Source organism: Chiloscyllium plagiosum, chromosome 7, assembly GCF_004010195.1.
Source record: "Chiloscyllium plagiosum isolate BGI_BamShark_2017 chromosome 7, ASM401019v2, whole genome shotgun sequence".
NCBI classification, from domain to species: domain Eukaryota; kingdom Metazoa; phylum Chordata; class Chondrichthyes; order Orectolobiformes; family Hemiscylliidae; genus Chiloscyllium; species Chiloscyllium plagiosum.
In genome coordinates, this window is record NC_057716.1 from 77,784,848 (window position 1) to 77,801,719 (window position 16,872).

The following is a 16,872-nucleotide window of genomic DNA, read 5'->3' on the forward strand; positions in this document are numbered from 1 at the left end:
AATCATTGAGCCACTGTGCAACCCGATCTGACCCCTCTGTTTACCTCCAGCCCACCCAGTGCAATCAACTTGGGCTTTTAGATCTGCTTCTATACTTGGCTGTCAAAAATCAAGATTCCGCCTGATATAATGGTTCTCCACCAGAGAACACTCTTTAAACTGATAATCAGTACATTTGCATGTGGATAGAATTTCTCACTCGAACAAAAATACGACAAAACCTCTTCAGAGTCTTTAAGTTTGAAGATTTGTTTTCTTTTCAAGTTAGTAGGAGGAGGAATGACAAGAATTAAAATTTTCCCAAAAATCATAACTTTTACAGGCTAATTTTGAACATATAACATTTTCGCTTTTTAAAAAAATATTAGTTAATCAATAATTGATATCAGCAATTTTAGCTGATGCTATTCCATTAGATTTCAGAAACAAGAACCTACCACATTCTTCTTTTGGCTCATCAGAACCATCTCCACAGTCATCCTCTCCATCACATTTCCAACGTGCAGGAACACATCTGCTTGTGCCTTGACAGTGGAAATCATCTGTGCCACATGCAATTTGAGCTGAAGTCAATCAAAAGTAGAAAAACAGAAATAGTGTGTCTATAACCCACAGTTCAAAATGACTGTTACATAAATAAAATATGACTTATTTTCAATACAGTTAATATTTAAGATTTACATTGTCATACTTAATAAGAACAAATAAAGTAAGTTAGAGTTTCTCTGTCAATGATCATTGCACCAGTGCTCAGACAGTAAGTTCTCTTTACCACTTATTTTTGTTCCCCTTCATTCTTTCATTGCAAATGCCAAGATTTTAAATGGCTTCAGAACCAAAAACATGAAAAGTAAATTGGTGCAATTTACCATCTCTTATGTAAATGTATGCTTCCTACTGAAAAGCCTTTTCCTGGAAGATGATGACTGACATAAAGAGAGAATTGATGAAAAAGACTAAATTTTATGGATTCACTATACCTGAGCTACTTGTACTATTTCATGTATTTGAAAAGTGATAAGATAAAGCTGACAAGAACACAATTTTGGATCTGTTGTCCTCAAGAATATTATCCCACAAAAATGGTGAAAACTTGAATTTATTAAATGTTTTATTTCCCAGGATCAGTGAATAGCAATTTATTTTCCATGAGAGAGATTTCCAGATTTCTTAATAGCATAACTCATCAGTAGTTATCTTGTGATCACATAATAGTATTAAAAGTAAATCTAGCAGTCAGCAAAGAAATATAATATTTAATATGAGTCTAACTGAATAACGTGTATAACCCTTGTATTTCAATGCTTCCGTTGCCCTGATTGATTCCAGCGCTTACTACTTCTTTCAATTCATAATCTCAGGAAATGTCTATTTGTTTAATGTCCCTCAAAAAACTTCCATTTTTGAAATGAAGCACAGTGAAATTTATGATATTCAACAAAACAAACACAATTGCAATTAAAATTGGTCAATAACATTTTTCACATTTTGAAATCTCTTAAAATTCAATTCCCCAAATTGCACTCATTAGGTTCTGAAATTGTTCAGACCGGTACTCTGTCATGACACTTCTTCATAATAACACTTTGTCAACTGTGTCCTACAGTCTTTATTGACACTAATATGTTTCCTTATATGTACATGATTATAATGATACTTTCAACTTAATTGTTCCATGCTTTACTTCCGTTGTATTGCTTCTCAGTTTTTGATGTCTCCCTTCATGTTCCTTGAAACATAATGGTTTACTAATCATATTACAAGAATCACCACTATTATTAATATAGCCACCCTCTATAAAGTAAACTGCAAATAAGTTTGGAAATGTGTTACAACAGCAAACTGTTTAGAGAAATACTATGCATGTGATTATAAATAACCATTGCATGAGTACTATGCTTGCATTTTTCCTTTTATTGAAGATGAAGCATAACATTGTTTCAAAATAGCCTGTTTCCAAAGTAACCCTGTGCCTAATAATCAAATACTGCTGCTCAGGGGAAAATGAAATGCAAAGAGGAAAACATTGGAAAGGGGAAATGTATACAGCATTAACTATTTTTAAAAAATGAATGCCCTAACATGCATTATATTTGCGACCATGTCTGAGCTACAGGTACTACTTGGGAAAGGATGCCCATTCAACATCTGGGGCAGAATCAAGGTTCAATTTTGATGAACATTAAATAGGTTTATTACATATTACTTAACGGTTATATGTATTACATCTAAGATATAAGATTGTTTAATTTGTAACATCAAGCTAAAGTAAGAGTTAAGTTCACATGACAACTAGTAAAACGTTCTCTCACAGTACGAGCAACAAGAACAAAAGTTGAAGCGAAATTGCTTCAGACACAAACAAGCTACTGGTTAGCTCTTCCTCGGGACAGCCCTTTATTTCCTGATGGGCAGTCCTATTTTGCAATTTCAGTTAATGCTTTCTATCCTAACTATTTTAAATAAAACATTGCATTATTATTTTTCCCTGGAACAACAACAGATAATATTGGTAACAGGACTAATTTTGTGCAAATATTCTTTGGCTTACAAATTTCACTCAAAATTTATGGGAAATTGAGTAGGAATCTGAGGAAGGGTCACCGGACTCGAAATGTAACTCTGATTTCTCTCCACAGATGCTAGCAGACCTGCTGAGCTTTTCCAGCAACATCTGTTTTTCTGGGAAATCAAGCTTGTCGTTTTGCTATGCATACAAATCTTGGGACATAGTCTGAATAGTAAAAATCTCATTGCAGCTTTCAAAAAAATCTTCATAAATTATTGCATAAAGCTAATGCCTTTGAGTATCAATTACTGTCAAAATATACTGCTTTTTAACATTATGAATATTCTCAAATCTTTTACAACTAAATAGTTTCTCACATATTAGGCACATGTTTAGGAATACAAAGGTTTTCTAGTCATAATCTTTTTTCACTTATTGTTTAATCCATCTATAAATAGCTTACTGCAATTTGATTCATCAGAGCCATCTGCACAGTCATGGTCCTTGTCACAAACCCATTCTTCAGGAATGCACCGTTTGGTTACAACACACTGGAACTGGTTTGGAGAACAGGTAACTTCAGCTAAGGACAAAGGTTTTAAAATATTCCGTCAGATGTTACTAGTGACATTTAAAAGCAAAAAGTTCCAGCATGACAATATTCAATTCACTTGACTCCTGAACATACCAATTTTTTTCAAATACTTAGGCTTTTGAAATGCCTTAGTTTTGTACTTAAATTACCTACCACTTTGAAAATTTTAAATAATAGTTACAAAATCCTTATCCAAACTGCAGCCTTGCAGTTCTGAGTAATGACTTTCAAATTAAGTTCACCAATATACATACAAATTGTCCAAATTAGATTATTCATTTTGAACCTTTTTTAAACCGATTTAACTGACTCATTCAAGAGATTAGCTTTTTTTAGTGGTTTCTATTTTATTCTCATATGTGCAAAATGTTGATGTATTTAACCAGATCACGCGCTGAGGTATCAACTGAAGAAACCATATTTTTCTGCTTTTATTTCAACCACGCATAGTTGAATGACTTGCGACACAGCTTATTATCCTGACTTTTGATCTTAAAATCATGAAATGAATTTTCACTTCGATAATCGAAAAGTAAAAGAGAGAGAGAGAAATAAACCCACATTGTAACTGACACAGCAGTGAACCTGCATAGTTACAGCCTTTGCTGTCTGAATTCATGTATCGCTGGACATCGGAGTACATCTGGGAAAATTACAAACAGTGAAATTCACAATGAATCTTGGAGGAACCTGTTTCGGAGTGTTCACAGCACAGAAACAGATAAGTGAATATTTTAAGTGTGGCCTTAGAATAAGTCTGCAGTAGTGAGTAGAGTGGGTTCTTCTTTAATTATATGTTTTATTAAGATATGTCTCTTGATTTATCTTACAAATATAAATCATAAGTATTAATTTAACCTGGGACAGTGTTTTGTAGAGGGAAAAGACAGTGCTATTTTCTGGGTCTGTAGTTTGAAGCAAGCAAAAATGGCCTTTAGTAGAGTGATAGATCATCTTGTTCAATATGGGAGTTTAGGGAAAATTTCGTGTAAACTGATGATTACATCTGCAATAAATGCCGTTGGTTGCGAATCCTATCAGATTGAATGGATCAGTTGGAAAGACAGTTAGAGGCAATGAGGATATTACGAGAACAAAGGGACATGATGGATGGTGGTTATAGAAAGGGGGGGAGTCACAGATGCAACCAAGTAGATGGGTTAACTCGAGGAAAGATAAGAGAGGTACGCAGGTAATGCATGAGTCTTCTGTGGCTATCCCCATTTCAAACAAGTATGTTGTTTTGGAAAATGTCGGGGGTGATGGATTTTCAGGGGAACATAGCACGAACAGCCAAGTTTCTGGTCTTGAGACTGGCTCTAATGCAATGAGGGGTGCATCAGATTCCAAGAGATCGATTGTATTAGGGAACTCTCTAGTCTGAGGAACAGACAGATGTTTCTGTGGCTAGCAGCGAAAAATCCGAATGGTGTGTTGTTTTCCTGGTGCCAGGATCAAGAATGTCTCAGTGAAGGTGCAGAATGTCCTCAAGGGGGAGAGGGGCCAGCAGGAGGTCATTGTACACATTAGAACCAATGAAATAGGAATGGGAAAAGGCTGAGATTCTGAAGGGAGATTACAGAGAGTTAGACAGGAACTTAAAAAGGAGGTCCTCAAGAGCAGTAATATCTGGATTACTCCTGGTGTTACGAGCTAGTGAGGGCAGGAATAGGAGAATAGATCAGATGAATGCATGGCTGAGGAGCTGGTGTACAGGAGAAGGATTCACATTTTTTGATCATTGGAATCTCTTTTGGGGCAGAAGTGACCTGTAAAAGAAGGGGACTAATATACTGGCAAGAAGATTTCCTAGAGCTGCTCAGGAGTAATGAAACTAGTAAGGTGGGAGGTGGGACCCACGGAAATAGTGAGGAAAGAGATCCATCTGAGATTGGTATGGTTGAGAACAGAAGCAAGTCAAACAGTCAGGGCAAGCAGGGACAAAGCAGAGAACAAGGTAGGACTGATAGACTAAACTGCATTTATTTCAATGCAAGACGCCTAACAGATGAACTCAGGGCATGGTGAGGAACATGGGACTGGGATATCATAGTAATTACAGAAACATGGCTCAGGGATGGACAGGACTAGCAGCTTAATGTTCCAGGATACAAATGCTACAAGAATGAAAGAAAGGGAGACAAGAGAGGAGGAGGAGTGGCATTTTTGATAAGGGATAGCATTACAGCTGTGCTGAGGGAGGATATTCCCAGAAATACATCCAGGGAAGTTATTTGGTAGAACTGAGAAATAAGAAAGGGGTGATCACCTTATTGGGATTGTATTATAGACCGCCTAATAGTCAGAGGGAAACTGAGAAACAAATTTGTGAGGAGATCTCAGCTATCTGGAAGAATAATACGGGTAGTTATGGTAGGGGGTTTTAACTTTCCAAACATAGACTGGAACTGCCATAATGTTAAGGGTTTAAATGGAGAGGCATTTATTAAGTGTGTATAAGAAAATTTTCTGATTCAGTATGTGGATGTACCTACTAGAGAAGGTGCAAAACTTGACCTACTCTTGGGAAATAATTCAGGTCAGGTGACTGAGGTGTCAGTGGGGGAGAACTTTGGGGCCAGCGACCATAATTTTATTAGTTTTAAAATAGTGATGGAAAAGGATAGACCAGATCTAAAAGTTGAAGTTCTAAATTGGAGAAAGGCCAATTTTGATGATTTTTAGATTAGATTAGATTAGATTAATTGAACCTGGGTCTCTGGCGCTGTGAGGCAGCAGTGCTAACCACTGTGCCACCATGCCGCCCAAAGATATTAGGCAAGAACCTTCAAAAGCTGATTGGGGGCAGATGTTTGCAGGTAAAGGGACGGCTGGAAAATGGGAAGCCTTCAGAAATGAGATAACGAGAGTCCAGAGACAGTATATTCCTCTTACGGTGAAAGGAAAGGCTGGTAGGTATAGGGAATGCTGGATGACTAATGACGTTGAGAGTTTGGTTCAGAAAAAGAAGGAAGCATATGTCAGGTATAGACAGGATTGAGTGAATCCTGAGAAGAGTATAAAGGCAATAGGAGTATTCTTAAGAGGGAAATCAGGAGGGCAAAAAGGGGACTTGAGATAGTTTTGGCAAACAGAGTTAATGAGAATCCAAAGAGTTTTTACAAATACATTAAGGACAAAAGGGTAACGATGGAGAGACTAGGGCCCCTCAAAGATCAGCAAGGTAGCCTTTGTGTGGAGCCACAGGAGATGGGGTAATACTAAACAAGGAGATGAAGGAGATACTAACAAGTATTTTGCATCAGTATTTACTGTGGAAAAGGACATGGAAGATATAGACTGTAGGGAAATAGATGGTGATATCTTGAAAAATGGTCATATTGCAGAGGAGGAAGTGTTGGATGTCTTGAAATGCATAAAAGTGGATAAATCCCCAGGACCTGATCAGGTTTTTAGATTAGATTAGATTCCCTAAAGTGTGGAAACAGGCCCTTCGGCCTAACAAGTCCACACCAACCCTCCAAAGAGCAACCCAGACCCATTCCCTATCCCTAACACTACGGGCAATTTAGCATGGTCAATTCACCAAACCTGTACATCTTTGGACTGTGGGAGGAAACCGGAGCACACGGAGGAAACTCATGCAGACACAGGGAGAATGTGCAAACTCCACACAGACAGTTGCCTGAGGCGGGAATTGAACCCGGGTGCCTGGCGCTGTGAGGCAGTAGTGCTAACCACTGAGCCACCGTGCCACCCCAAAGTGTACTCTAGAACTGTGGGAAGCTAAGGAAGTGATTGCTGGGACTCTTACTGGGATATTTGTATCATCGATAGTCACAGGTGAGGTGCCGGAAGACTGGAGGCTAGCTAACTTGGTGCCACTGTTTAAGAAGGGTGGTAAGGGCAAGTCAGGGAACTATAGACCAGTGAACCTGACGCTGGTGGTGGGCAAGTTGTTGGAGGGAATCCTGAGGGAGAGGATGTACATATATTTGGAAAGGCAAGGACTGATTAGGGATAGTCAACATGGCTTTGTGCATGGGAAATCATGTCTCACAAACTTGATGGAGTTTTTTGAATAAGTAACAAAGAAGATTGATGAGGGCAGAGCAGTAGATGTGATCTATATGGACTTCAGTAAGACATTCGACAAGGTTCCCCATGGGAGACTGATTAGCAAGGTTAGATCTCATGGAATACAGGGAGAACTAGCCATTTGGATACAGAACTGTCTCAAAAGTGGAAGACAGAGGGTGATGGTGGAGGGGTGTTTTTCAGATTGGAGGCCTGTGACCAGTGGTGTGCCACAAGGATCAGTGCTAGGCTCACTACTTTTTGTCATTTATATAAATTATTTGGATGTGAGCATAAGAGGTACAATTAGTAAGTTTGCAGATGACATCAAAATTGGAGGTGCCATGGACAGTGAAGAAGATTATCTCAGATTAAAATGGGATCTTGATCACATGAGCCAATGGGCTGAGAAGTAGCAGATGGAGTTTAATTTAGATAAATGTGATTAGATTAGATTACTTACAGTGTGGAAACAGGCCCTTCGGCCCAACAAGTCCACACCGACCCGCCGAAGTGTAACCCACCCATACCCCTACATTTACCCCTTTACCTAACACTACGGGCAATTTAGCATGGCCAATTCACCTGACTTGCACATCTTTGGAGTGTGGGAGGAAACCGGAGCACCCGGAGGAAACCCACGCAGACACGGGGAGAATGTGCAAACTCCACACAGTCAGTCGCCTGAGGTATGCTTTCCTTTATTGGTCAGAATATTGAGTACAGGAGTTCGGAAGTCATGTTGTGGCTGTACAGGACATTGGTTAGGCCACTGTTGGAATATTGTGTGCAATTCTGGTCTCCTTCCTATTGGAAAGATGTTGTAAACTTGAAAGTGTTCAGAAAAGATTTCCAAGGATGTTGCCAGGGTTGGAGGATTTGAGCTATAGGGAGAGGCTGAACAGGCTGGGGCTGCTTTCCCTGGAACGTCAGACACTGATGGGGTGACTTTACAGAGGTTTATAAAATCATGAGGGACATGGATAGGATAAGTAGACAAAGTATTTTACTTGGAGTGGCGGAGTCCAGAACTAGAGGGCATAGGGTGAGAAGAGAAAGATATAAAAGAGACCTAAGGAGCATCATTTTCATGCAGAGGGTGGTATGTGTATGGAATGAACAACCAGAGGAAATGGTGGAGGCTGGTACAATTGCAACACTTAAAAGGTGTCTGAATGGGAATATGAATAGGAAGGGTTTAAAGAGATATTGGCCATGTGCTGGCAGGTGGAAATAGATTGGGTAGGGATATCTGGTCAGCATGGATGAGTTGTACTGAAGAGTCTGTTTCCATGCTGTACATCTCTGTGACTCTCTGACTCTGTAAGTCCTTTTTAAAATTTCCAGAAATTTTGGGAGCAGTCTTCATCTTGGGAAACTGGCAGATTTCTTTTACTGAGCCTTGCTGCTAAAAGAATAAAGTGCTAAAACCATGGTGCCACACAGGAATCCACTGAAAAATCACTTTACTGAAATAGTATTCTTCCTTCCATTTTTGTCTTTCCTTCTGAACAAAGTGGCAAGTATATTGAAATACAAATTCCTCATTGTTTTGGTCATCAGCAATGTCATAGTTGGCTCTGAAAATGTTATTACTTGATGGGGTGGTAACAGGTGTATTTGAAATCACAGAGCTTTCGGAGCATAGCCACTTTGTCAGATGAAGTGAGAGGGAAACACAGAGAATACAGAATTTATGGGCCCAGAGACCTAGGGCAGAGAGATCAAAAGATCATCCAGATAGTGTGAGTGGAGTGTGGAATAATAAGTCTCTGTAGGTAACCAAAGGTGTTAGACAGTGTGAGTAAAATGTCAACAGCTGAATAACAACCAGAGGGATGACCTATCATCCAATTAAATGAGGCAGAGAGATAATTACAAAAAATAAAAATAAGAGTGATGGGAGACAAAGCAAATGACTGGAATAATGTGGAACAAAAACAGAAGCTGCTGGAAAAGCCCACGAGGTCCAGCAGCAACTGGGAAGAAATTGAGTAAGTTAGAAGTCACACAATACCAGTTTATAGTCCAACAGATTAATTTGAAATCACACAAGCTTTTGTACCGCAGGCCCTTCATAAGGTGCAGTGACAGAAGAGAGCGCACAGACCCAAAGTTTAGAGAAAGAGAAATCAAGGGCAGAGAGATAAAGCACCATTTAACTGGTGTGAGTGGTGTCAGATAATTAGCGTCTGCAGGTGACCAAGAGTGTTAGACAGTGTGTAAAGTGTTCATAAAGTCAATATCAGTGCTGTGCTATCATGATTCTCAGTCAGAGCAATAGGAATATACAAAATATGGCAGTCAGTCTCTGAATTGATTTGGAGATGCCGTGTTGGACTGGGATGCACAAAGTTAAAAATCACACAACACCAGGTTATAGTCCAACAGGTTTGAATTGTAGGTGTGAGGCCCTGTTCAGAATCTGTCTCAGTGTTTCAACCTGGAATCAGGCCGGTTTTATTCTGAAAGTAGAAATTTATAAGATGCCACACTGACTGACTGTGACTACCAATTGTGTGTTTTTTTGAACAAAATATAATATAATTGAGAATAAATAATCATCTTGGATGAAATGCATCACCCAATAGATTTATATATATATAATATATATGTGTATGTGTGTCCTTGAGAGAGAGCATGAGTGAGAGAATATATGCATGTGACAGTGTTTGTGTGAGTGTGTAAATTCTTCAAAGAAATTATTCATTTTGTCGGGATGCATATGGGCTGATCTTTAGAAGACTCAAATCTTTACAGAGTTGCACACTCCAAAGTCAAGTTGAGGATTAGATTAGATTACTTCACAGTGTGGAAACAAGTCCACACTGACCCGCCGAAGCGCAACCCACCCATAACCCTACATTTACCCCTTACCTAACACTACGGACAATTTAGCATGGCCAATTCACCTGACCTGCACATCTTTGGACTGTGGGAGGAAACCGGAGCACCTGGAGGAAACCCACGCAGACACGAGGAGAATTTGCAAACTCCACACAGTCAGTTGCTTGAAGCGGGAATTGAACCCGGGTCTCTGGCGCTGTGAGGCAGCAGTGCTAACCACTGTGCCACCGTGTCGCCCATGATCTTCAAAGGTTCTTGTATATGGTAAACCAGCTTGAGAAAAATGTTTGCCTAATCAGGCTAACATAATAGAATACTTGAGACAAGTCACAGGGCTGGGATTTGAATACACATTAAGTGAATGTTTTTCAGGAAATACATTATAATCCTTAATTTCCAAAATTAATAGAATCAAAATCTTTAGCTACTAGTTTAAGAGTAAGATTTCCAGGAACAAACAAATTGGTGTCACAAACCAATCTATTACTCATCACAGGCATTATGTTACAAAATATTGTATGCAGTTCTTGAGGAGGGTCTTTTAGTTACATTAGCTTCTGAGAGATATTCAGATTATATCCTTGATCTGAAAGTGGCCATCAAAACAGGTCACCAACTTTGAAGTTTCTGTATTAAGTGAGAAGGAACTTAAACAAATGTCTCCAAGAATTCAAAGATTTCCAATTTGTCTCAGATTTGCTTACATGACAGTCTTTGTGCATGATAAACTGCAGTTGATGGCAGATGCGCTTGCTAGAGTTACAGGCAATAACATGACCAACTATAATGTTGATTTCATTCAAAAAATTTGAAGAATGCACTTGGTCCATAATAGTACAATGACCAGCGAGTCACAATTCAATCAACCAGATTCGATGAGAGCAAAAGAGATCAGTATCATCTCAACTTTTGACAATATTGCACATGTTGAAGGCCCACAACATGGGTATGACAATGTACTTCAAACACAGAAATCATTTTACCATTGTTGACGACTTACTGGAGTATGATAAATGACGGATCATAACAGATTCACTTTGAGAGCATTTCTTGACAAAGTTGCACCAAAAGCATTTGGCTCTTATCAAGTGGCCTGGAATCTCCATGGACATTGAGGAACTCATTGCTGATATTCAAGCATGTGACATTCATAGGCCAGGAAAAAAAGAACAATCTATATATATCAAGTACCCAACCGAACCTTGGGAATATATGGGGTAGATTTGTTTGTATTTAATGTAAAGTCTAACATTTATCCTCATTTATTATTTTGCCTGATGGGTCATGGTAGAGAAATTGCCAGTTTTGGATTCGAGCATGTTGGAAATTCATTGGAATACCCACAACTTAACAGTGGGATGAGCACAGTTAAATCACTCTTGAAGAAATCTTACTTCTACATGGTGCTTTAACTTATTGGTCTACCTTACTTCAATAAGATTTTGGTCAATCTGAGTTGCTGATATATAGAAAGCAGAGACTCAATTCCCTATCCTGCCAAAGAAATTGTCTCTACACATATGCCATCATTAAATATTAAAACAGTGAATGATAAAGAAACCGACAAACCCAGAAACCTATAAAATTCTAACAGATTGCCTTCACTGGTCAGTACATTGTGTATAGGATTTGAGGTATTCAGGACACGAGGTAGGCCACTTTTGGAATACTGCATTCAATTCTGGTCTCTCTGTTATAGAAAAGATGTTATTGAACTCAAAAGGATTCAGAAAAGATTTACAAGAGTATTGCTGGGACTGGGAGGTTTCCGCTGTAGGGAGAGGCTGTATAGGCTGGGGCTTTTTTATGGAAAGTGTGAATTAGCCAAAGTCTTTTTCCCAGGGTATAGGAGTCCAAACCTAGAGACCATAGGCTTAAGGTGAGAGGGGTAAGTTTTAAAAAGGATTTGAGGGACAATGTTTTCATGTGAAGGGTGATGTGTGCATTGAATGAGCTGCCAGAGGAAACGGTAGAGGCTAGTACAATTACAACATTTAAAAGTCATCTAGATGGGAACATTAATATGAAGGGGAGAGATATGGACCAATTGCTGGCAGGTGGGACTAGATAAGGTTAGGATGCCTGCTCGGCACAGACAAGTTGGACTGAAGGGTCTGTTTCCATGCTGTATATTTCCATGACTCAACTGAATAAATACAGAATGGATGCTCCCAATGACTGGGAAGTCCAGAACCAAGTATCACAGTTTAAGGATACAGGATAGACCATTTACGACTGAGGGGAGGAGAAATCTCTTCACCCAGCAAGTGGCGAACCTATGGAAATCTTTGCCACAGAAAGCAGTTGAGGCCAAAACATTATGCTTTCAAGAAAGAGTTAGATGTAGATCTTGAAGCTAAAGTGATCAAAGGGTACATGGGGAAAGTAGGAACTGGGTACTGAGTAGATGACGTCTAATTTCTGTTTATGCTTCTCTGTTGAGAGAGTGATTCAATCATGTTCAGCAGATAGAACATTACAATAAACATTACTGTATGGACTAGGAACTGGGCACCTGATAGTGATCAGGCATTCAAACAGAAAAGGTACAATTATCCAAAAAGATGCCAATTCAGGGAGATCATATATTTTTCAGACTGTCAAAAAGGTTGTGCTAAGGTACCACTGGAACTTCAACCTTTCTCCCATTATGATCGAGCCATCCTCAGTTTATTGATTAGAATGTACCAAATGGCAAACCTGGTAACAGAGGAACACCTCAGACCTTGGGATGTTTAGACAATAATCCAAAGCAATTATATTCTCCCCAACAATCACCTTTCTTCCAAATCCAAAGAGAACACATTCAGGAAAAATAGTTAAATCTCCAGGTGATCTGGATTTGTAAAATTAAAGTTTTGAAGAGACATGGATTGTGGCAAATATAATCATAAGAACAAATAGAAATAATAATTACCAGAATAAAGCTTGGGAGAAATTCTGTTTATGGGTCTGAAACAGTTAATATTTGCTTGACTGCAATAAGTACCATCCACCATGAACACTTGATGGGAAAGTAAAGTAGGATCTAAAACAAAGTCATCCCAACAAATTTCGAAGTCGAGAGGATGGAAAAGGGCCCTCTGTCCCATCAAGTTTATACTGGTAAAAAGAAAACAAGCATCGAACAATTTCAATGTTTTAATATTCCTATTTTCCAGCAGTCTGAAAGATTAAGTTACTCCAAGAGTGCTAGCAGTGAAAATCTAATGGAAAGAAACTTCATGTTATTTCCCATGCTCAATGTTTCTTCAGATCGATCATTAATTTTCACCACGTGTGGATTTGTACCACCTTACATAGTTAAAATAGAAGATTGTAAAGTTGAGATAGGACTGGATAATTTCAGTTTAACTATGCTATTCCACGAAGCATTAAACATTCTTCTGCAACCAATTTTGTCATTGTAATCCATTTTATGAAACTCGTTCTTTCTCCAATTTATATCTTCACTTCTCTATCTTGTCACTACTTTCCCTTTCATACAACAATTTCAATAGGATTATTGTATCCACCTAGAGCCCATCATAATATGCACACAGTTGCAGAGATGCAATAAACTTCATTTTGTTTCTCAAGACGTTTTGTGTTAGAGCGGAAGGTGGCTACCCTCACTCACGCTAGGCCAAATCAATCCCTTAAGAACCCATATGCTTACAGCTGGCAGCATAGGCAATATGTATCCCCTCCAAACAGCCATTCTTCTTACAAACCCAAGGAATATGTTGACAGGATATCAACAGTTTAATGTTATTCTCTGCTGGCATTCAAAATTTCTATCTGCATCAAGAGTGAAAATATTGGGTCATGAGACCCTTTTGTGACAGGTTAAGGTTTTGTGCTTTTGTCCTTTTGATTTTCTGACCATTTAAATGTATTGGTGGAAAAATATGGATTAGAATGAGCAGAACTAGAAAATCATAGCCACTGAATTAAGTGGAGCAGCCTAACCTTGACCAAAATGCCAACTCTCAGGAGGAACAAGAACTGAACTTGGGACGTCACTCATAATATTACTTAGTACCATCCCAAACGGCTTTTTATAACTGATGCCCTGGGAGCCCATTGTCTAGGATATATTCATATGCAAAATACATTAGCTTCAAAAGTTGAATGTGAAAACTTACGACAATCACTTTCATCTTCTCCATCACCACAGTTGTCTTGACCATTGCATCTGAAGATTATCGGAATGCATCGTCTCTTCTGTGAGCACTTAAACTGACTTGGAAGGCAAACATGTGTCTCTAAAAAATTATGAATAAACACAATGTGCTCAATATTCAAAACTGAAATCGTACAAATGACATTTAAATATTTTCTCACTACAAAGTTAAGCAATTCTAATTCAGTACTTACCACAGTTTGCCTCATCGGAATTATCTCCACAGTCATTCTCACCATCACAGATGAAGGCTGGTTTCGTGCATATTCCTGTGCCACACTGAAATTGACCCGGTCTGCATTTAAATTCAGCTGAGAAGTCAAGGAAATGTTGCTCACAGAAAGAAAGAATCATGGGAGATTTGGAACAATTACTGTATTTATTAAAAAAAGTTCAGGCAAAAATGCAAAAGAGTTGTAAAAGTTTTCTGTTATTATTACCACAACATCTCAGATTTATGAAAGGAATGCTATATTCTCATTTACAACTTCTGCCACCTGTTTTATTAATGATTTTGTAAACATATGAATACTTTCACACCATCGTTGGCACCAAAGATAGTACTGACTGCATATGAGGAGCAGGATAATACAGCATTATTCCGAGAAAGGCATTTATCTTGTATTAGCAAAAAAATCTCTATTTGAAACTTGCCAAATATGTTACAGATTGAATGGCTGATATTATTAAATACAAATATTTGCGCCATATTGATCAAAAATACTCACGGCAGTATTCAGGTTCATCTGATCCATCTCCACAGTCATCCTCTGTGTCACATTTCCACCAGAATGGAATGCATTTGTCATTGCTGCAGACAAACTGTTGAGACAGTATCATGAATTTACAATACAATTAAGATAATTAAACCTAAAATGAAATGTACATTTATAGTCATACATCGCACAGCATCAGCAGCAACTGGGCAAAAAGTTGAAAGGTGCTACTTAAGTCATATTCTTTGACCAAATAATGTTTGTTCTCACTCAAATTTACCAGATTGGTGGCTGTAATAAGCTGGAAAGTTGTCTTGTGTATTATTCATAATAAGTTTAAGGCATTTCTCAGCAAGGTGTCGAGCTCTTGGGGTTAATAATCAAATCATTCATTTATTTTTCTTCCTTATTTTTTACTCTGTGCAAAAATAGTGACTTGTGCGATTCCCCGCTTTTTGGGTGTTTAATGCAATGCCATATCAGCCTGTTGCATATTTTTCATCTGTGGGCTTGATAGCAAGTAGTGAAGAAGGGCTCATGCCCGAAATGTCGATTCTCCTGCTCCTTGGATGCTGCCTGACCTGCTGCGCTTTTCCAGCAACACATTTTCAGCAAGTAGTGAAAGGCTAACTGATAATTGAGAACATTGCAACCATTTTCCAATTCTGTTCTCACCCAGTGTCCAGTGAGCAATAAGAATATTGAATGATTGTTTTTTCCTTTCCCGAACTGAAGATTCTGAAACTAATTGGAATGTCATATTAGCTCTCCTGCTGAAAACTCATGTTCATAAAATATTTAGCACAGCCTACGAAATGATCCTGGGAATGTTCTGATCTTTATGTAAAAAAAAGGAAGGAAGATTCCAGTTAGGACACCTCCGCAATTTGACGACCAAGCTGCTATGCAGTAGCTGTTGGTCCCTTTTGGTTGCCCAGATGCTTAAATCAATTCCAAGATTAATTGCTTCAATACCATTGGACTTGACAAGTACACCAGAAAATAAAAGAAAGCAACTGCCTGTGATATCAGATCATGTACAAATTTAGCAATGTTTTTGCATTCTAGTTGAACATAACCAGTAGTAACCGTTTAGATTTGCCATTTTAAAAAAAACATGAGATGCGAGTGTCACTGGTAAAGGCCAGCATTTATTTCCTATCCCTAGTTATTTTTGGAAAAAGTAGTAACCCCATCCTTGAACTATTGCCATCCATGTTGTGCAAGTGCTGTTGTATAGGCGATTGATCCAGGATCATAGTATCTCTGCAGTGCAGATAGAAGCTATTTAACAAATCGGGTCTGCACCAACCCTCTGAAGAGCATCCCACACAGACCCATCCCCTCACCCTATCCTCATAACCCTGAATTTACCATGGCTAATCCCCCTTGCTTGCATACCCCTAGACACTACACGGCAATTTAGCATGGCCAATCCAACTAACTTGCACATCTTCGACTTTGGGAGGAAACTGGGGCAACCTATAGAATCTCACACATTCATGAGGTGGTTTTGCAAACTCCACACAGACAGTCACCCCAAGGAATCAAACCCAAGTTCTTGAATACTGTGAGGCAGCAGTGCTAACCACTGCGCCACTATCCCACCCAGCATTTTGATACAGTGACGATGAACAAACGGTATAGATTAGAGGGGACTGTAGCATAGTGGTAATACTACTGAATTCTTAATCCAGCCACCCGGACTGATATTCTGTAGAAATAAGGTCAAATTATACCACACCACCTGGAGTATCTTTCAAGCAGTGAAGTTCTCATGCATCTGCTCATTTTGTTCTTCTTGGTAGTGGAAATTGCAGTTTTCGAAGGAGTTCTTGAAGAATTCAAAGTGAGTTCTTTAAGACCGTAAGACCATAAAACACAGGAAGTAAGGCCATTTGGCCCATTGAGTCCACTCCACCATTCAATCATGGCGAGATTAAGAATTTATCAATTTCTGTCTTGAAGACATTTAATGTCCCAGCCTCCACTAAAGTGCATA

At 38.7% G+C, this 16,872-nt stretch overlaps 1 protein-coding gene across 1 annotated transcript in view; it reads right to left on the bottom strand.

Annotated features, from left to right (window-relative positions):
• The window catches only part of LOC122551725 (low-density lipoprotein receptor-related protein 1-like), a 1,892,490-nt gene that overhangs the window by 176,298 nt on the left and 1,699,320 nt on the right, over nucleotides 1-16,872 (bottom strand). The window contains exons 63-67 of the mRNA XM_043694091.1: nucleotides 14,883-14,976; nucleotides 14,349-14,465; nucleotides 14,117-14,236; nucleotides 2,973-3,092; nucleotides 438-563 (exon numbers count right to left, since the gene is read on the bottom strand). Coding sequence (XP_043550026.1) covers nucleotides 438-563; nucleotides 2,973-3,092; nucleotides 14,117-14,236; nucleotides 14,349-14,465; nucleotides 14,883-14,976 — 577 coding nt within the window. The remainder of the gene's footprint in view (nucleotides 1-437; nucleotides 564-2,972; nucleotides 3,093-14,116; nucleotides 14,237-14,348; nucleotides 14,466-14,882; nucleotides 14,977-16,872) is intronic.